This window comes from Argiope bruennichi, chromosome 7, assembly GCF_947563725.1.
Source record: "Argiope bruennichi chromosome 7, qqArgBrue1.1, whole genome shotgun sequence".
Lineage (NCBI taxonomy): Eukaryota > Metazoa > Arthropoda > Arachnida > Araneae > Araneidae > Argiope > Argiope bruennichi.
This window is the reverse complement of record NC_079157.1, coordinates 7001254-7023579: the sequence shown is the minus strand read 5'-3', so window position 1 is coordinate 7023579 and position 22326 is coordinate 7001254. Positions and strand designations below refer to the sequence as shown.

At 27.8% G+C, this 22326-nt stretch overlaps 1 protein-coding gene across 2 annotated transcripts; it reads left to right on the top strand.

Annotated features, from left to right (window-relative positions):
- The first annotated feature begins 4686 nt into the window (after positions 1-4686).
- LOC129976745 (zinc finger protein 84-like) lies at positions 4687-21779 on the top strand. 2 transcript variants are annotated; one of them, XM_056090474.1, is made up of 3 exons: positions 4687-4800; positions 6879-7015; positions 18970-21779. In XM_056090474.1, the coding sequence occupies exon 3, from the start codon at positions 19589-19591 to the stop codon at positions 20846-20848; it is 1260 nt and encodes a 419-aa protein (XP_055946449.1). In that variant the 5' UTR covers positions 4687-4800; positions 6879-7015; positions 18970-19588; the 3' UTR covers positions 20849-21779. The 2 variants fall into 2 exon arrangements, with proteins under 2 accessions (XP_055946449.1, XP_055946448.1); XM_056090473.1 differs by lacking the exon at positions 6879-7015.
- The last annotated feature ends 547 nt before the right edge of the window (positions 21780-22326 follow it).

Below are 22326 nucleotides of genomic sequence, written 5' to 3'. Positions count from 1 at the left end.
GGGCAGAGAAGTAAAAGTGTATGGGGAAATTATTAAATTTTGTTTTTTAGAAGAATCTTCTGAAAATTATACTTCCCAACCTTTTTTCCTATATAGGATAGATCTTTCATTTGGTCAGAAAAAAAAATCTTTATCTGATCAATTTATTATTCTTTTTCTAGATCAGAAGAAAGTATTTTGAATGCTGTGTGATGTCCTCATATAACAATAGAAGTGGAGCAAGAGAAAAAAATTATAAATTTATCAATTGTACAGTGCATTTTCAGTACTGATTATTATTTTTTTTAGATAAATTGTATACTTTATTATCTTCTGTTAAGAATCTTTCCAAGATCTGTTGATGCGAATGGAATGGAAAGATATTCTAAGGATTGCCTTATTTTTCAATACAGAATTACGAAATGATTGACTTAAAAAAAAAAAAAAAACTCTTTAAACTTAGAAATTTTTTATGGAATATTTCTTTAGATTCGTTGGAAATAATTCCTATCCAACAAATATGTTTTCGATGAATAATAGTTATGTTAGCGAAACTATTATGTAACGCGAAATTACTATAGCTTCTATTAATTAGTAAGATTACAGTATTGTGTTCAAATAAGCGTAGAATTATATCAATTATTTGATGATTCCTAGAAAAAAATGTACAGTTCAAGGAAAGAAATTCACAATTAAGCATTAATAAATGAAAATAAAGAGTAAGTAATATTTTTTTTATCTCTTACTTTCAATTTGATATCTTTTAAGTACCTATTTCAATAATTATTAATATAATTTCGTACATAATCTTTTTTTATATTTTTCAATTATCAATTTATCTTTATTATTCATTCAATAACTTCCTACTTTCATTCGAAATTGTATGAAAAGAAAGCATTAGTTATAAGTAAATCGTGAATGAGAAATGCCCCTCCTCTTGGTTTATTTTCATTAATTTATATTTCCATACATTATTTCTTGTCCTTATTTTTTTCAGGCAATTTTAATTGTCACCTAGGCCGAGAGTTAGTTTTTGAAGTGAAAATCATTTCTAAGGTCAAAATCAGTTAGCTTTTCCGTACTGCGTTGTGAAACATCCGTAACAAATGCACCAGTACGCTGTAAAAAATAGAAGCGGATAGCGAGAGAACGATCATGTAATGTTAACGGACTTAGAAAATTTTTTCGGGAGAAATATCCACCAGGCAGCTCTAATCGATAACATTTCGCTAAGGTGCTTAATTTTTGCATCCATTTCACACTACGCACCCTGGATCAGATATAATATTATTTAAAGTTTATTATTGTATGCAAATACTTTTAGACTATTTGTTTTATTAATTCTGTAATTTTTTTGCTTTGATTTAGATTTTTGTTTAACACTTTAAATGTGTCATTATCTAGAATTATGCATATATATGTATAGATAGGCATATAAATAATTTTAATTGAATTATTCTATGCAGTGATTTAAATTAAAATTTTTAATCATTTGAGTGATTAATTTCATCAAATTTTTGAAACTGCAATTATTAAAAATAAAAATTTACACTATTTTATTTATTATCATTTTCTTCTACTGAATCATATATATATATATATATATATATATATATATATATATATATATATATATATGCTTTAATAATCACATACTTTCACAATTACATATATCACTTTCATTATTATTTAATTTTTGTATATTTCTGATTAGTGCATATCCAAAAGCAAAAAAAATTTTTTTGTTCTTTTTTTCAATTATAACACTAGGAATATGATTATAAGATTTCATAAGGAATATAATAATCTCACATATCTGATATTAAATTCATTTATAATTTTACATTATTTTAGATTCTGTATCAAGTAACTCATGTATTGCTTTAACCCTCTACATTTTGCAATTTTTTTAAACGTATATAATTTTAAATTTTCATTATATTGTTGTTTGAATTTTTATATTACTGATTACTTCATGAAAAATAGCATTGATTTTCAATAATGGCACAATGTATGTTGTATTTTATGTATATTTGGTTGTAAACTTTATTTTGAACTTTCTATCTTGTCAATCTAGAGTTCTATTACTATTCTGCAATTTTTTTCCTCAAAATCTCTTCAATTATATTGTTTGAGTTTTTGTATTATTAATTAGCCCAGAAGATTCAGAATTTGTTATGCTTTTTAATTTTTATAATTTGTATACAATGGCACTTATATTTATGTTGTGTGATTTTAAGATATTCTAGAGAATTAATCTTTTTTTTTTCTTACCTTGATTTTTATCTTTTCTACCTATACATTGTAAAACTTTTGTAAATTCTACATTAAATTATACTCATAATAATTTACTTTATAATTTCAAAATTTGTTTTGTGATTTTGATGTATTTGAAAAATGTTTATAACTTAGTGCAGTATTCATCTTATATTTTGTAAAGAGTAATCAGATGCATTTTGTAGTTCTGATGTCTGTAATAAAAATTTCAAAATTGTTTATAAGTCTTCTAATTTATTATTCTCATTCAGTTTTACATTTCAGTACACTTTTTCTTTCATTTAGCTTAGAAAAATGTCAAGTAAAAATATCAAATTATTTATTGCTTAAAATAAATAAAATGAATATGATGATATAAGAAATCTCTTATAATTTTTCTATAAAAACACTAACATTTTGGTATGGCAACATTATATATCTTATCAGATTTTTATAAAAATATAAAATTATTAATATTTATAATTCATAATTTCAAACAAAAAATTGAAACTTTTATTTAAATTAAAATGTTTAGAAATCAAATTTTTAAAAACATATTTGTATTATTTAAATATATCTGAAAGAATGAGATAGTAAATTAAATTCTCTGAATTAAAAAAAAAAATTGCTGAAGACTCCTGGCAGCTACACTAGTAGTCATGGATGGGCAAAAGTTTAAATCATATGAGTTATTTAGATTTTTTTAAAAGAAGAAATGGTTAATAGTTATTCTTGGATTATTGATTAATTTTGTTTCTGATAAATGCATATCAATCATGGTGGTGAAAGCATGTAGATTTTCTATTTTATCTTATTTGCCTAGCTACAGAAAGCTATTTCAGCAAGACATGACTAAGATAGTTATTCCATAATTGACTCTCTTTTGAGTATATAGTCATGTTAAATTTTATCTAAATAGTGTTTCTTTTTAAGAATCCAAAGAATTTGGGGAGGGGATCTTATTAAATTTTATTTTTGTCTCTTTTGATAAACATTTTATTATTAATTTAAACTGATGATTTTTTTTTTCAGGTTATCCTTCTCTGATGCTACCATAATAAAAACTTAAGTACTCATCAAACTTAAAGTATATGTAGTAACAAAAAGTGTATATGTTTTAAAAGAAAGTCCTTGCCACTGAAGGGAAAAAAAAAAAAAAAATGCAGCTGCAGAATAGTTCACGTTTATCACAGTTAATTGACAAATTACTTTTTTTCTTTTCCAGAACTGAATTTCAAAACTATAATTCATTATTATTATTTTTTCAATTATTTATTAGACTGAAATAAAATTTAAGGAATGATTGAAATCAATAGAAGTATATCCCCTTAAATTCCTTGCTAAAAAAAAAAAGGTTTTAGATCAAATTTTTACTCCATTAATAGGATGTAGATGCTTATTATATTTAAAATTATTATGTACACAAAGTACTTTTATTGTAAAAATAATTAAAGTGATTATTTCCTTAAAAAATAAATTGATTAAATGGAATTTGGATTGATTACATGCAATCTTTAAGTGGAAGATTTATTAAATTCTTAGAAAAGTTAGGAAACATGATGTAAATAATCCTGTTTTTTATGAATTAGGATTACTATGATAGGGAATCTTTAGTATTGTATTTTTTATTCTCACTTCAAATTACTACAAAAATAAGATCTAGAATTTGTAATTTTTTATCAGCTCATCTTTCAATTAAAAAAAAAAAAGAAGAATTTTTTTTAAACTAAAATACTCAACAAAAGAAGATATGAAGAAAAACAGCAGCTTCAATTAATATTGGTACTTCCTTGTTGCTCAAAAGCCCTTTTTAAAATTATTTCAAATGTTATTCTCAGAAATTCCTCAAAGGAAGATAAATTTCTTTACATTTTCTAAATTATTATATTAAATTCATATATATGGGTATTTGATTACTAACATTTTTAAATAAAGCATTTAAAAAAATAAGGTTAACCTTTATTTTACTTTAAATATAAGGAAAAAAACATAACCATACTTTCCTAACTTACATCCTCAATATAGTACTGAAGACACATTAATTTTACTGTCATTTTTCAGGCAGTCTCATTAAATATTTAAGAAACCAAAAATCAACCCTATTTTTAAAGTTTGAATTATAAAATATTTTATTTATAAAATACTTTTTTAATTAACTTTCAAAATATATTGAAAAAAAAAACGTTCCAACTCTTTTTAATAGTTGTAAATGATAAAATATTTTTAACATTTTTGATATTCTAAACACGAAAATATTCTTCCTCTTGATGATGCTCCTGACGTAAGCGGATAGCGAGAGAACGATCATGAACCATAGTGAATATTACTTATTTTCTCCAGTAAAATCGGAGCATGCACAGAGACACTCATTCCTGTTCAGAAAATTTGTAAGTCCGTTAACATTGTATGATTGTTCTTTCGCTATCCGCTTCTGTAAAAAATACGTTATTGCACATACCTTTCACGCATGGTTTACCTGAGAGAACCGTGCGGAGATTAGCAGTAGTAAGATTTGGCGACACGAAGGATAAACAAATTGGCAGTATCTTGATCATCCACAGTAAAGTAAGTAGTGTATCTAATTAATTTATGTGTTTTATATTTTTTTTTGTTAGTTTTCCTCTTTGAATAGAGCCAATCTATGTAATAATTTGAACCTTAGATTTTAAACTGAATTGTATATAGCTTTATCTAATTGTCCACCACATTTCCCTTACAGATCGCTATTGTATATCAAGTCTTTGTGCCATTTTTCCACAGTCATATTAATGTTAATTCTGTCATTTTTTTTTAATGTGGCCTCATGAGTTTAATTAATCAGCCCGTATACTCTATTGAAAATTTTAGGTATTTTTTCATTTATTATTTTAGTTGTTCCAGACGTCAAATTTTTCTTTTGTGCTCTATTACATGCCAGTTACATAAAACGAAGAAGTTTAGATTTATTGGAAAATAGCACACCAAACATTAAAGAAGGCTTTAAAATCGTCAGACATAAAGGATTAATTTTATGTCTCTAATACAATGAATAGAGGAGGAGTATTTTGTGCAGATGGAATAGTGGCTTGGGGATTTTGGATCTAGCGTTGAATTTATGCTTTAAAAAAGCAACAAATTCATAAAATGTTGCTTCTCGATGTGGACATGAATATGCTGACAATGACTGGACTGGCAGTGGATTAGGTTTTGCAATATGATTTATTTCAATGTGTTCAAGAAGTTCATTTTTCATCGAACATGAAAATTCACAACTTGAAAATTTATATTTATGACACAGAAATTTGTGAAATTTTTGTCATTTCTCTTACAATTACTGTTTGTCAAAAATCTCGTATTGCAGATTTGACACAGATATAATGATGGTAATTGCACTGGCACACGACTTGAATAGCTATAGTTTTAAACTATTGACTTTATTAGTTACTGATGATCCAAAAGTAGGTTTTTTTTTAGTAGTATATTGTAATTCAAATTTAACTGGTGAAGGCATGATTACATTGTTTTTTGTCCAAAATTAAAGAAAAGATAGGAAGCATAAAACCAAATATTTTTATGTCTGATATGGGACATCTTTTCATCAATGCATGATAAAGAAAGATGTACAAAACTATTTTTTTTTAATACTTGGCATGTTTTAACTGGGTGGTACAAAAATCTTAATAAAATCAAAGGTATGCAAAATCAAGCCTTAGTATATAAGATGTTGAGAACTCTTTTAACTGAAAAAGATAGGGCAACATTTAAAATACTTCTGTAAAATGTTGAGAATGTTTTATCAAATGTTGATGTAACAGCAGGTTATGGGAAGTATTTTTCTGCCTCTTATTTGAATTGTTGTACATTATAGGCTTATTGCTAATGAATTCATGCTGGAATGCATACAAATATGCATCTAGGAAAGATGCATGAAACAATATATATTTTCATGCTTCAGCCAATAAAAATCTCGAGCAGCAGAGATGCTTTTTTATTTCAAGAAAAAAGTCATTTAAGAATATTACCGTGTAATTCTACACAGAAATATTCTAATCTACCTCCACTAATGAATCTAAAGCAATAACTTTAAATCTCTTATGTGAGAAAATTGATACAGTAAGCCAGTAAAAAAAAGAAAAAAAGTAACATCATAACTATCCAGCAAAATTTACTATTTATTTTTAATTAATGTATCAAATCCAATGTCAAAAGCCCTAATGATTTCATAATAGCAGTTTGAAACATTATAAGTATTTTTTCTGTAATTTATAAATATAATTTTAATGTTATTTGCAAAATTATAATCTATTTTAATGTGTATTTAAAACATTATAATCTGTTTTTAGTCATTGTCAAATGAGACTGTTGTTTGGATTTCGTAAAAATCTTGAACCTGTTTTTAATTATTTATAAATATTATTAAAGTGTGTATTCAAAAAATGTTTTAAACCAGTTTTTAATTAATTTTAAATTAGTAGTATGGATTTAGAATATTTTGAATCTATATCCGGTTATTTTTAAATATGCTTGTTTTGTGAATATATGTAATTAAATAACACGTTATTTGCTTTATCTGTTTTATAAGTTCTTTTAACCTTTACTTTTAGCATGCATCACAAAATTATATAAATATATATGTTTGTTACAATTAATTGCTATATTTTCAGTAAGCAGAATTTTTAAGTATTATGTATGGATGCAAGCATTGCAGTCTGTGTCTCAAATCTGGTTGCCACAATTTTCAAATCTTTTGAACTGTGTACAACTTATCATACATTTCTATTTGTGAAGCTGTTCATGTCTGGTAAGCAGGCATAAGATTAGATATATTTCTAATTATCTTTATTTACAAAATATCTTTCTTTAATTTTCTCCACATCACTTTTTAAAAATTATTAAGCATATAAGATACATTGAGAGCTTACTTTATTCACCTGAAATATTTTGCCCACATATTTTTTGAAGTTTACTTATGTTAGTGACAAATTTATTGTACAACTATTTCTATAATATAAAATTATTTCATTGGCAGTTGATGAAATTATCAAATGATTATTTGTGGTTTTTATACAGATTTTTTATACATGGCATAAAAAAAAAAAGATTATCTTCAGTTGCATAAATAAATCCCACATAAAAGCCAGGAATTTAATGCATCTTGCACTCTGCTAGATAAAAACATTCATTAAGATATGCAATTTAGTTGCTTTTCATTTCTTTAAGATTTTTAAATTCTATTTGCTGAAATGTGAAAGTTATTGCAGTATGATGAAAATGTTTTTATGATAGAATTTTTTATGAGAAAATTTAAAGAATATTTTTTTTCAGTTGTAATTAAAAATGTTTACAAAAAATGCTTTATATTGAGTGTGAATGCATGTTTAAAATTACTTGTCATTTCATTCTATATGAGAAATAAATTCATTAGATAGTAAAAAAAAAAAAAAAAAGGTACTGCAAACATCTCTTTTATATTAATTATTACACCAGAGCAGAAAGATTATATATATATATATATATATATATATATATATATATATATATATATATATATATATATATATATATATATATATATGATAAAATAAATGTTTAAAATGCATTACATCTGATACTTTTTTTAAAGATAAATCTTATTTTTTTTTAACTAAAGATTTCTATTTAATGGTTTTTAAAAGACTATCATCATATCAAGTCATAAAGACTTATTTATGTGTACTTTTAATGAGTCATTTTCCACAATTAAATTTTGTCTTTATTTTTTTTATATGTGATTGATTGGATTTTTAATTCAAATACTAGTTACTCAGTGAAATGATTAATTATTTGGCTACTACGTCATTATCATATTTATTGTGGCCCAGACATTATCATATTTATTGTGTGTTTTGAGAGAAAGAAGTATGGTAGTTTAAAAATGAATGAGTTAAATGGGTGCATTTTTTCCCTTGATTTTCTAAAATTAATCAATGACAGAATTCACAAACTTGTATGATAAATGTATACTTGCACCTTTTTGAAATTACTCATAAAAAATGTTGTCTGTATACAATTCAGATTATTTCCATCTTTACTACACCACTACTTTTGCTATGTATATATATATATATATATATATATATATATATATATATATATATATATATATATATATATATATATATATATATATTGTATGTTTTACATTTGGTAATAGGGTTTTTCATCCTAAGTGCTGAAAAAATATTACTAAATAAAGGAGTATATGTAATTTTTTTTATGTATTATTAAAATTATACAAACATTTCATACAAATTTTAATATATATGCTTATGAGAATACATTTAGAAAAAAATTAAGTCCATTTTTTTTTATTTGTTAACATATAGAATTTTGTATTTTTCTAATTTCATATCATACCAATTATTAGTGCGGCACATTCAAAATCGTGTTGCATTGGACAAAAATTAGGAAATATTGAAATGTCATATTTTCTCTTTGAAGCAATTGCAAATTATATTTTCACTAATTAAATCACATGCAAATTTAGAATATATAGTAACTGTTAACTCTTGTTTTCATTGAGACATGAATTAGCCTCATATTTTAATTTACTTTTAAAAAAACTGAATTTGAAGCTTTAAATAAATACTGAAAGGGACTGTCAAATTAAGTTTGAATTAAAATGCATTCTTATCACAGGATCAGCAAAGTTATGCAAATGTTTCATAATCAACAATTTGATAATAACAGATTTAACACTAATTTATTAATTATTTTACTGTTTTCTAAGAAAATAAAAATAATACGAATGACTTTTTAAAAAATTAAGTGCCGCTTCAATGGAGTTAAACAAAATTATAACAATGAATGTTAAGAGTTTATTAATGAAGTAAAATACAACCATGTTTTTTTAATTTTGAATCAATTAAATTTTTGCACTCATTCTTTTTTTAAATCATTATAACTTTGTGTGTAGTTACGAGATTTAAAACTTATTCAGTGTAACTATTATTCTCATTTTAAGCAAATATAAAGGTGCAGACCTGAATAGAATCTTTTGTATTACAATGTTTTAACAATAATTTTATACGAGCAGTAGTGCAGGCAGTTCTAGCTCCGTTTATTTGTTTCTAAAAATAAAGCAAAAAAAAAAAAAAAATCCTTGTCTAACATTTTTCGAATTTTTATACACGATCTTTTACTACCTCTAAACCCTAGTAATTAATTAATTACTTTTTTAATGCTTTGGGATACATGACAATTTTAGTTTTGTCCCTTGGCGCATAATAATGCTTTAACAACTGACAAACTTATCAAGTAATAAATGTCTTACTTAGTGAATTCAAGCTAAAAAGAATAACAAACCAGAAGGAATGATTCCCCCAAAACTTTCTCGCTTACTCTAATAAATTTGTTATGCAAGAGAACGCCTTCCATGGCAATGGCGAACAATAGTCACTAAATATTAACTTTTGTCGTAAATTTAACTTTTTTTCTGAATCTGTCGTGTCATCCTTCGCGAGTTATTTGGCGGTTAATCCTTTGCAAGCGTTAATAGCATTCAAAAATCGGATTTGTGTTTTTTTCTCAACCGATTGAAAGAAGAATTTGACACGTAGCTACATTTGTAGTCACAAAGTCTCATACCAAATTTGATATATCGAAGTCATTGCGTTTACTTGTTTCTGGAACTACAGGCCGACAGATAGTCAACTCGTTATTGGATTTGTCTCAAAATTTGACAAGTGTCTACAAAAAGTTGACGTTTTATCTGTCTGACTCTGTTCCTTTTGAACTATCGTGTTAACTTATATTCGAACAGACAGACATACTCTGATCAGATTTTGCTCAAAATTTGATATAAATCTGGAATTTGTGTAAAAACTGTATATCAAATTTCAGCCGTCTAGGTTAAAGAGTTTTTGAGTTCTCTTTGTCACAGACATACGGATATTTCGTTTGCTTCTATTTCTATTAATAATATATTTAATAATTTGTTTCTAAATTACTTCGTCCATTAGATTCCAAAAGTTATTCTTAGGTTCCGAACCACGTGCTTTTAAATTTATACCATTTTGAAAGAAAAAAGCTTCATTTTCCTCAAAAGATACAGAGAATATATAATTTATGTTCTTAGTTATTCCTTCCACTCAATATTGCCAAATGAGTAGGTAGCACTTGAATGTAACAGTTGGTTCGAATCTGTTAAATTCTTGAAACGTTCCTCAAATTCGGGGTGAATTTTATTATTTCATTTTAATATTTCTCTTTGTTTAATGTACTTCCGTTTTTAAACAACTCATCAGAAGCGTTTTTGAAATTTTTCATCGGTGGTCCATAAATATATTTTCTTTTAATATGGGCGTCTTAGGTACTAGTAACCCCATTATGACCCCAAAATGTGTTGGCGGTCCTCTGGCATGTGTAGGGTTTCGTGAAAGGCTTTACATTTAACTGCAGATGTATATTTATATAATACCGATAGTTTTTCTCTACAACCCAATTCTCAAGGAGTTTATTTACCTATATTTATAATAAAACTCAATGTGTGTGTGTGTGTGTTGGCGCTCTACAGGCCAGACCTTTCGGTATACCTTGGAGGCTGGGAATGTGCACCTCGGAGCGATTCTTTTGAATTGTTAATTAGAATTTTAATTAATTAAAAGTTTAGCGAAATTCTGGCATTTTTCCGATATAACTTCCGAAAATATTACAGCACATAATTGATTTTGCATCAAATTAAACTTCTAAAAATAATCTTTTCAGTGAGGCTAATGTCTTAATCATTAAATTAAATATATATTTTTAATGATTTTTTTTAATTTAATTATTTTTTTCCAACAATCTATTTCACACAAAATAAAAATAAAATTCGAGCATGGCAAAAAATTAGCTTTTATGAACATGTTGCCATCACGTTTACAAAAACTCCGATTAAAAAATAATTTAATTATTACTGCAAAATAAATTTGTAAAAATGTAGTTATCAGTTCATGACTATATGAGATGAAATAAGAAATACCATCTATATCTATATCTATACTTATAATAAAGCTCAATGTGTGTGTGTGTGTGTGTGTGTGTGTTGGCGCTCTACAGGCCAGGTCATTTGACATACAGCTACCAAATTTGGTACATGTATACCTTAGAGGTCGGGAATATGCACCTGGGGTCCCTTTTTTTGAAATTTTAATTAGAATTTTAATTATTAATTAAAAACTAACTTTCCCGCCAAAAAAATCTTCCATTTTCCCCACCGCCAACTTTTCCGCCAAAATAATCTTCCATTTTCCCCAACGCCAAATGATTTAGGCTTTAGTTCTTTTTTTCTCCCAACAGTAATGAGGCTAGGGTTAAGATTTTTCGGCGGATTATTTCAAACGATTCTGTTTATTTTCTTAATGTTTTATGCATTTAAAATTAAACATTGTTAATTAATCCATGTTTCAGATTCATTCTGAAGTACTTTTGAATTAAAATAACACAGAATAAAGGAAATTAAAAATGTATAATCTGCATAGCGTTACCCCAACTGGAGTAGAAAAATTCACGCATTTGCGTTACCGTAAAAGGCGAAGAAAATTCACGCATGCGCACTGTGTTCTGATTGTTGGCATGGCAACCATTATCAACGGACGATTTAAATTACTTTTAGGTTAGTTGTATGCTTTTGTAAGTAAATTGTATTTATGTTAGTTATATATTTTTTTATATGCTTATAGTTTTAAGTACATCGTTTTTTAAGTAGTTTTTTTTAACCTGATTTCAATGATTTAAATTATTTTTAGGCTAATTGCATGCTTTTGTAATTAAATTGTATTTATGTTAGTTATATATTTTTTGATATATGCTTATAGTTTTAAGTACATCGTTTTTTAAGTAGTTTTTTTTAACCTGTTTTCAATGATTTAAATTATTTTTAGGCTAATTGCATGCTTTTGTAATTAAATTGTATTTATGTTAGTTATATATTTTTTGTATATGCTTATAGTTTTAAGTACATCGTTTTTTAAGTAGTTTTTTTTAACCTGTTTTCAATGATTTAAATTATTTTTAGGCTAATTGCATGATTTTGTAATCAAATTGTATTTATGTTAGTTATATATTTTTTGATATATGCTTATAGCTTTAAGTACATCGTTTTTTAAGTAGTTTTTTTAAACGTATTTTCGACCGATTATTTTAAACGATTCATTTTATTTTCTTAGTGTTTGATGCATTTAAAATGAAACATTGTTAATGAATCGATCCGTTCATGATGAATCTGAGAAAATTTTGTTGACAAATTCTGGAGATATTATATAAATTAAGAAAGATATTCTTTAGTGCCCATAAAGTTTAAACGCTCAGTGACTCTATTATCAATAATCATATTATTAAAAAATGCTTTGTTTCAGTAAAAAATATTATTATATTAATTGCAGATTAATCCTTTACACTTTAATTTAAAGCATAAATTCTATGAGGGGTAACAGAAAATTACAGAGATACATATCACGTTATGACTGAAGGCCTTTATAATATTATGAGTGAATTATATGACTATCAAAATTTGAAGTTTTAAAATATTTTGCTGAAGAATCTATTAAAGTTGGAATTGAATAAAATATTTAATTATTAAAATTTTAACGAACATTAAGATTGGCGAACCGGCTGGTCGCCAAAGGCGGCTAGTATTTTATATATAAAAAAAAATGTAGGCAAAGTTTTTTATGATCGTTTGCAATAACTTTATGATTAATTCAATAAATTAGCTTTATTTAAGATAACACGGGTTAATTCATACAGGATATCCATTCAAATCCGGGCCCAAAGGCTAACTTGTAAATCTTTAGTAATAAACATACATACTGTTTAGTATTGTTAAAATGGTTTAAATAAAGTAAATAATTATATTTTATGCAAGTTGGGTCATTAAATGCTCTGATAAATTACGAATTTTAAATTTTTTCATACTTTGCTCTGTGAGTTACAACTAAAAAAATATTATTCAGACTATTATAAGTATATAATGCTGTACTTATAATAAAGCTGAATGTGTGTGTGTTGGCGCTCTATTGGCGAGATCGTCTGACCTATAGCTACCAAATTTGGCACATGTATACCTTGGAAGTCAGGTATGTGCACTGAGAGCGATTTTTTAAAAACTTCTAATAAGAAGTTTAATTAATTAAAATCGAATCGAAATGACGGCATTTTTTTTTTGTAAAAATTTCTGGAATTATTATTGCAAAGCAATTATTTTCATTTCAAATTAAAGTTCAAAAACTTATCTTTTTAATGATGCCAATGTTTTTATCTATTAATTAAGTTTTTATTTTCAATTAAATTAAAAAAAATAATATTTTAACCATATTTTTCAACAATTTAATTCTCACGAAATAAAAATAATATTTAACCTGCACGAGAAAGTTACGCGTGCATGGAAAAAAGTTAACTTTTATCAATGTGTTGCCATCACATTGACAGAATCTCTATTAAAAATATGTTAATTGTTACTGTAAAATAAAGCTAGAAAAAGGCAATTTTCATCACGCGTCTATATGAAATGAAATAAATAAGAAGTATATTATTTTCTAAAAAATAAATGAAGGACAATGTTTTCTGTGATCTTTTGCAATATCCACATCATTAATTCAATAAATTAGCTTTATTTCAGGCAAACGCGTTTTAACATATAATCTTTCACTTCATTGCCCAACGGCTAATTTGTAAACTTTTAATAATAAAAATACATGTGTTAAATAGTCTAAATGAAATAAGCAATTATATTTTATGTATCTTTAGTCAATTAAGGTTCTAATAAATTTTGAAATGTTTAGCTTTTATCTAGATCCTTTGCTCTGTGAATAATATTTAACAAAATAGTCTTGAGACGCTAATATTTTAAATAAAAAGGTTACACTCCAGTCAACTAAATCAGTCACTAAAACTGAATGATTTATGAAAATTTGAATATCACTGTTCAATAAAAACCGGCGACTTAAGACCACTTCATCGACCGTGTCACTCTCTTCCCAGGCTTTCTCAAGAATGTTTGGCTTAAAATTGCGAAAATGATGATTGTCTCTGAGCTATTCTATTCAGAAATCGATCAGATTTGATAGCAGAAGATAGAAACTTCATTTACTTATTAAAAATTGAAGTGCCAAGAATATTTCGCAGAATATGACTCCTTTAAGATCACTAAAAGATATATTAAAAATTATGAAAATTATTCTGCTGTGCATGTAAGACTTAAATGCTGGACGATTCTGTTTCCAGTTCTCATATTTAAATTAAAAAAAAAAAAATCCTGGTTTTAGTAAATATATATATATATATATATATATATATATATATATATATATATATATATATATATATAAATTATAGTTTAATTATTTTCACTTTAATTTAAAGTTGAAATTTTACAGGAGCTGACAAAAAATTAGAAAGATACAGAGTACATTATAGTTTAAAGCCTTCTTAATAGTATGAGTAAATTATATGACTATCAAAATTTCAAGCCTAAAAATATTTTGATGAAGAAGCTATTACAAAACAAGCTTAATAAAATATGGAATTGAAAATTTTAACGAGCATAAAGATTGGCGAACCAGCTGGTCGCCAAAGGCGGCTAGTGTTAAATGAAATTCATATATCTCTAATGAAATTGAATGTAAAGGTTTCAAAGGGTACATCATTTATTCGAAAACTATTAAATTTGATTGAAGCACATTTCGTAATTCTTTTGTTTCGCCTCTAACTTTAGAAAATGTTATTGAATTAAAGGATTTTTTTATATCATCCTAAAATTTAATTATTCATCTTTTAAATATTATAATTAAATGAAAATACTTCTTAATCTCAAATTTAGTATTTCTATAAATAATATTCAATAAATTATTTAATGCTGTATTTCTTTACCATGGGAAATTCATTTAAAACGTTTTTGTTCATTATTTCTTATTAATACTATATTTTTCTGGGATCGTTAAAACTAAAAAATGTGAGAGTGTAACCAGTGGTATATATATAATGATTTTTCGAATTCTGTCGACTAAATAATATGTAACATATTTTTGGTTTAAGTAGAATGTAGGTTCGAAGCAGTGAAGAGACTTGGTATTTTTAATTCCGTTTTATTCTCTCTCGGGAGGCAAACATTATTATTTACAAGAAGGCACAGCGAGGCACAAAAGCAAAAAGGGACGAACAAATGATCACTAGTCTTATATAACATAGGATTTCTGGCCAGGCGCCAATTCAATACATGTGGTGAACTTTGACTCCTTTTCAAGGGCAACCGAAGATATCACTTTCTCTTGATACGTAGTTCTGATGGCGCATTAGTTTTACAGAGGCATTAATTAAACCGAAAGTGGAATTGGATCACGAAATAAGAGAATATTTTTAGAATGATGTTACTATGGGCTAAATTAAGATAAAGTTTTGGAAATTAATTTGGATTAAATTAAGAGTTTAATATATATATATATAGATATATATATAGTGTTTATTCTCCACACCTGTCCCTAGATGGCACTTTGAGACGGAGTATTTTGTAAGTCCCATGACGCCTTTCAGTTAGTAAGTAAGACATCACTTCTCTGTGATAGTTTAGATGCCAACTTGAAATCATGTGGTATTTTATTCTTCCATGTTAAGTAGATGTGTGTAATTTGTTGTTTTGTGTGTCTTATGATGTGGAATCTAGAAAAAATCTCAATATGATTCCCAAAAGCCGGTGTTTTCATCTGCACAACGCCATGAGCCTCTCATCATTACAAATGGCGCCCAAACCGTGGCATAACCCTAACGGCTCCGAAGAATCTAAAGACCTGCGCCGTAAGCTTAACGACCAATTAAAGGCATTGCGATTCTCTTGATTTCCGGTATCTGACGAGGAGAGAAGAGCAAACCTGCTATACTCCTGTTGACAGCAGTCAAGGTGTTTTATGCGAGGATAAGCAATTTATTCCGATAGCAGCCCTGCTGTTTTTTATTGTACTCCTGCATTGTGCTCGTTTATTCTAATATTCACAATAACAATCCTGCTATACTGTTGTGATCCTGCTTTGATGTGAAAGATAGCATCCAAGTTCGACACAAAGTGAAAATTTTGTGTTCTAAAGTCACTTTGCAACTTCTAAAAGTGCATTCTTCAAAATGTGAAATATCTCGGTATAATTTTTGTGTGATTAAGTTCGAATTCCATTTTCTTCAACCCGTAAGTAAAGGAGGAAGTATCTCTCCTACTAACTCATCCTTTGGTGATTTTGTTGCAGTAACTGAAACTTTTACTTTGATTTCATTATATTTTTCATGTTTTTATTTGTAGAGAAGGAATATATGCATGGATTGCGTGTGTTTGATAATAAATAGTGTTGAATATAAATTCTTTGCCGTTGCCTATATAAAAGAGCTTTGGTGGACAAACAGGTCATGACTCTATTTTTGACAAACAGGTCCTGACCTTATTTTTGAACCAGGGGGAGAAGCAACAACTATTTGGAGCACCACACCACCTATCTCTGTACCCCCCCCCCCCCCCGTACAGAATGTCCTTTGTAAAGAAGGAGATCTTGAAAAAGGAAATTGAGGCATAATTTTTCTCATCCCGGGAAGTTATGAAACAAAGTGAAACGTGTCGTCCTGACACATAAAAATTTTTTCCCATCCTGGGAATGGTTCATCATTGTGTTCTAGTGAAATAATGAAACGAAAGTGAAGTCATCCCGACGATCGCAAGAAATTTTTCCCGTCAGCAGCAAGTTATGAATTGAAAATGAAACATGTTGTCCTGACACAAGGCATAATTTTTCCCATCCTGAGAATGATTCATTATTGTGTTCTAGACATCGGAGCCATCATTCAAAATGACAACTTTGTTCCAGAGATAACTCCCTATTTCAAGAAATTTGCGAAGTTTTCAACGCAAGTTAGAGAGGTGATTGAAGAGTAACAGGACACTAGGAATTTTTACATAGATAAAAAGAGAAGAGCTGCCCCAAAATATCAGTCCGAAGAACATGTTTGTGTAGCATCACAACCCCTGCTTCTTAAAGAAAAAGTGCAAAACTAATGAATGCCACGCAGAGATGGTCTCTACGTGATTTTAACACAGAGGTCAGCCTCATCTTATGAGATTGCAAGTCTTGATAATCCAAGTGTGCCCCTGTAGTGTTATTCCCCTTCGCAAACGTGGCCGTCCACCAAAGGTCACACAAACTCCTGGTTCCATGTCGGAATTAGAGGGGAAGGGTGTAACCAGTGGTGTATATATATATATAGTGTCTATTCTCCACACCTGCCCCTAGATGGCACTTTAAGACGGAGTATTTGTATAGTTTCCATGATGCTTTTCCAGACCTGCCAAGTACTCCGATTTTTATCAGTTTACTCCGGTAATCCGAAAATTATCAGAAAACTCCGATTTTTGGAAGTTTGACGGTTTTATTTTTGTATTTCCCACTCTCCCTATGTAATTTAAATAATCTGCTTGTCAAATGCAATTTTAAAAAAAAAATAGTACTTCCGGTTTTGAAAAATTATCGTTTCCGATACTGAATGCGGTTTGCTTTTCGTCAGTCGCTAGACTTGCGCTTAGAACACGGGCGCGCTCTCAATGCGAAGACATATCACTTCTCTGCCACGACGCGGATGTGAAGATCCTCCTCGCTTTCCCCGCGAACGAAATCCTAACTTTCCTGCGAACGTATATTCAATCTTGTTCGTAGAAACAAAACAGATTTTAGAAGTTCGATGAACATTTCGACATTACAGTCAATTTTAATTGCTAAATCTCATATTTCAAATGTTTGCTTTTCTCAAAAATATGATTAAGATTTTTAAAAAAAAGCAAAATCTGCTACTATTGTTGCATTAAATAAATAAGTATTGGAATATTCCTAGTTTTCTTTATTTTGTGTTTATACTTATTTTTAATGAAGCTGATCATTTTTATGAATCTAAAATTTGTTAGAAAAATTTTTCATCTTTTCCTTCAGGGAAAAAAAAAAAAAAATATTTTGTAAATATTTTTAGCATGATTTGGAAATCTCTATAAAAAGGTTAGTCTTTGTAATATCAATCAAAATTGAAATGTTTAGAAATTTATTAACTACAGTAAACTTCTTAAATAATACATAGTAAGAAAATTTACAGCTAAAGAACCAGTTTTTATATTTAAGAAGTAAAGTTATCTATGTGTGTACTTCATATATAAAATAATTTTAATTTGTTTATTGCTGTTGTTTATTTAAACATTCTTTGAGTTTCATTGCTTTAAAGAAATCTATGTCAAAACTGTGAAAATAAGGGAGTACATGGGAATAACTAGTAAAAATTTGGTATCGTAGATTCGCTCCTATTTTTTCTTGTTTGCTCCTATTTTTCTAGTCTTGTGCTCCTAAATTTTTTTATGTAGGGTTGGCAGCTCTGCTTTTCAATAAGTTAGAAAGACATCACTACTCTGTGATAGTTCGTTAGCCAACTTGAAATCATGTGGTATTTTATTCTTCCATGTGAAATATGTGTGTGTAATTTGTTGTTTTGTGTGTCTTCTGATGTGGAATCTAAAAGAAATATGAATAAAATATTATTCTCAAAAACCGGTGTTTTCATCTGCACATCATGAGTCTCTCTTCACTACAAGTGCTATTTGTTGTTCTCATAATGAGTGCATTCCGTTGTGAAATATGCTTTTATTGAATTTGTAAAAGCTTTTGTTATTCTTATTGCTTACTTCAAGTATAAATACTGATGTGTTTTTTTCTCTCTCTCTCTCCCTAGGTGCGTGGAAGCAATGAACCGAACAAGAATGCTGTTTCTGAAAGAGTAAAAGCAATTGTTCCTAAAGATATGAATTTAAAAGAGTTTTCATCTTGGCACCATCAAAATCGAGTTATGAATATAGATAGAAAAGATAAGCGCTCTTACTATTTCTAGAGAACAAGCCAGTCGCCTGAAATAGCTAATGTTAATTATATGATCTAAACGCAAGTACAACAAGTACAATTTCATCGATATGAATATTTGATATGAAAATTTTTTATGCTATATATGCAATAGAGGTATGTTATCGATTTAAGATTTTAAAGAATAACATACTAACTAGATAAATAAAAATAATTCATTTGTGCCATGTGAATCAGATTGCTTCGTCAGAAACAACATTTCATTATACTTATGGCAGAGAAATATCGCAAATATCACATGTAGATTTGTGTAAAAAAAAAAAAAAAAAAAAAAAAAAGCAAAAGATTTTCTTTGAATTAAGATTTAAAGAGTCATTTACTAATGCAAGTAAAAAAGAAGCCTTATCCTTTTTTTTTTTTTTTTCTTTTTTTTGTCTTGAGGCATTTTCTATCAAAGCAATTTAAAGTGAGATTTCTTCTCGTTCACGAAGCAAATGTCCAGTGAATCGTATTCTCAGCAGGCAAGTTTAAAGACGCATTTACTGACGCACACAAAAGAGAAACCGCATGTTTGTGATGTGTGTAATAAAGCGTTTTCTCAACGAATTATTTTAAGGAACCATTTACTGACTCATACGAAGAAAACTGCATTCGAAGAAAAACCATATGTTTGTGATGTATGCAATAAAGGATTTTCTGCACCAAGAAATTTAAAGACACATTTAAAGACGCATTCGAAAGAAAAACCGTATGTCTGTGATGTGTGTAATAAAGCGTTTCCTGTGCTAATAAATTTGAAAAGACATTTGCTGACCCATACAAAAGAGAAAATGCATGTTTGCAATATGTGTAATAAAGCGTTTTCTAGGAAGGGTAGTTTGATAATACATTTACTGACACATACAAAAGAGAAGTCAAATGTTTGTGATTTGTGCAACAAAGCTTTTTCTCTCAAGGGAAATTTAAAGAGACATTTACGGACCCATACAAAAGAGAAACCATACATTTGCGATAAGTGCAATAAAGCATTTTCTCAAAAATCAAATTTGAAAGCACATTATGTGACGCATACGGAAAAGAATCCATACGTTTGTAATATTTGCAATGCTTCGTTTTCTGTGGTGAGTTTTTTGAAGTCACATGAATGGACGCATACGAATCAAAAATCTTTTGTTTGTGATGTGTGTAAAAGGGCGTTTTCTGGTCGAAGCAGTTTAAAAAGACATTTGCTGACCCATACGGAAGGGAAATCGCACGTCTGTAATATTTGCAATAAGTCATTTTCTCAGATCCACTACTTAAAGACACATTTAAGAACGCACACTCAGGAGAAATCTTATGTTTGTGATATATGTAATAAAGGATTTTATGCAATAGGAAATTTAAAGAGACATTTAAGGAGGTATACAAAAGAGAAACCGTATATCTGTGAAGTATGTAATAAAGCGTTTTCTGTGTCGGTAAATTTGAAAAGACATTTGCTGACCCATACAAAAGAGAAAGCGCATGTTTGCAATATGTGTAATAAAGCATTTGCTCTGAAGGGAAATTTGAAAATGCATTTAATGACCCATACAAAAGACAAACCGTATATTTGTGATGTGTGCAACAAAGCTTTTTGTCTGAAGGGAAATTTGAAACAACATTTACTAACGCATACAAAAGAGAAACCGTATATTTGTGATAAATGTAATAAAGCGTTTTCTCAGCAATCATATTTGAAAATGCATTTACTGACACATACGAGAAAGTAACCGTATAATTCTGATGTGTGTAATAAACCATTTTCTTAGCGAAACACTTTAAGGAAACATTTATTGACGCATAAGAAAAAATCTGTATATCTGTAGTATCTTCAGTAAAGCATTTTCTCATGAAATCATTTTAAGCAAACAGTTAAAGAAAGACCGTGTGTCTGTGACTTGTGTAATAAAGCCTTTTCTCAACCGGGTAATTTGAAAAGACATTTACTGGTGCATACGAAAGAGAAACCATAAGCTAGCGGGATGTTCTATATTTTTTGAAATATGAAAAATTTAATATGATACATTTTTGATTTTGAATACGACATTTTTTTAAAAGAAAAATTTGTTAACCCATCTATATTATAGGAAAATAATGAAGCTTCTTTTTTTTTTTTTTTTTTTCGTAGAATTCTTTCCCTGAATTCTACGAAATTTAATTAGACTTTTACTGATCTTATTTAATTAGACTTTTACTGATATATGCAAATGCATCTAACTTTGCATGTTTGCAAATCTTTTTCTTTTGAAATAAAATAACATTTGTAACTTTGCATAAGTACTTTTATTGGGTCCATTATCATGTTTCTTTCCACACGGAGATTCGTATAGCATTTACACACGATGCAGAACTTTTTTATTATCAAAGTTGTCTTTCATCCATTTATGTGGCGTCTTTCGCCTAAGAAAAGAAAGTTCCCGTTATGATACACTTTATTAAACAGCTTTTAAAAACAGTAAGTTAAACAAGCAATTGTCTGGTAAAAATGGCAAAATTTCTCGTTTTGAGTTCTTTTATATTGCTATATTTCAGCAATATAAAAGAATTATATTTCAGCAATTAAGCAAATGATAGAAATATTGATGTATAATTTCTAAAGTTACTGGTTAGGAATTACGAACTTGTACAGGAAACAAACAACCACTTATGATATTTTGAACAGATTATTTCTATAAAAGGCTTATTAATACAAACATGCCACTTTTAGGCTAAGCTTATATTCTGTTAACTTTTAAAGCTGTGTCTCATTTCTTCCTTACTTAAAGAAAGAGTAAATTTTTTTTTTCTATTTTAAATAGTTTATAAACTAATACCTTAATAATTATTATCAAATTGTAATATTTCAAGTTGTTATCTATAATTGTAAATATTGAACATGCTAGTACAAAGTAATATATGTGAAATGCTTTTATTGAAAATGTAGCATCCTTCCCTAGTTCCCATTGTTTACGAAGTTATACCTAATTCGACTTAACTCTTGAGGGAAACAAACAAACAAAACAGGTATGTTATCTTCAATACTCCACTTTAGCTTGCAAGCTATCGATATGGTCTTAATCCACCCAGCAAAACATTATGATAAACGTTGGAAAAAAAGATATGTGATAATGATGATCTGGGTGCATTAAAATTGTAAAAGACGGTGTATAATAGTGAACTAATTTACACGTATATTAAAACTTTTCCCTTTGTTCTATATAATAAAAGC

Bases quoted from the DNA above. Each gene is read 5' to 3' on its own strand.
- LOC129976745 (XM_056090473.1), top strand. From the start codon at position 19,589: ATGTCCAGTGAATCGTATTCTCAGCAGGCAAGTTTAAAGACGCATTTA.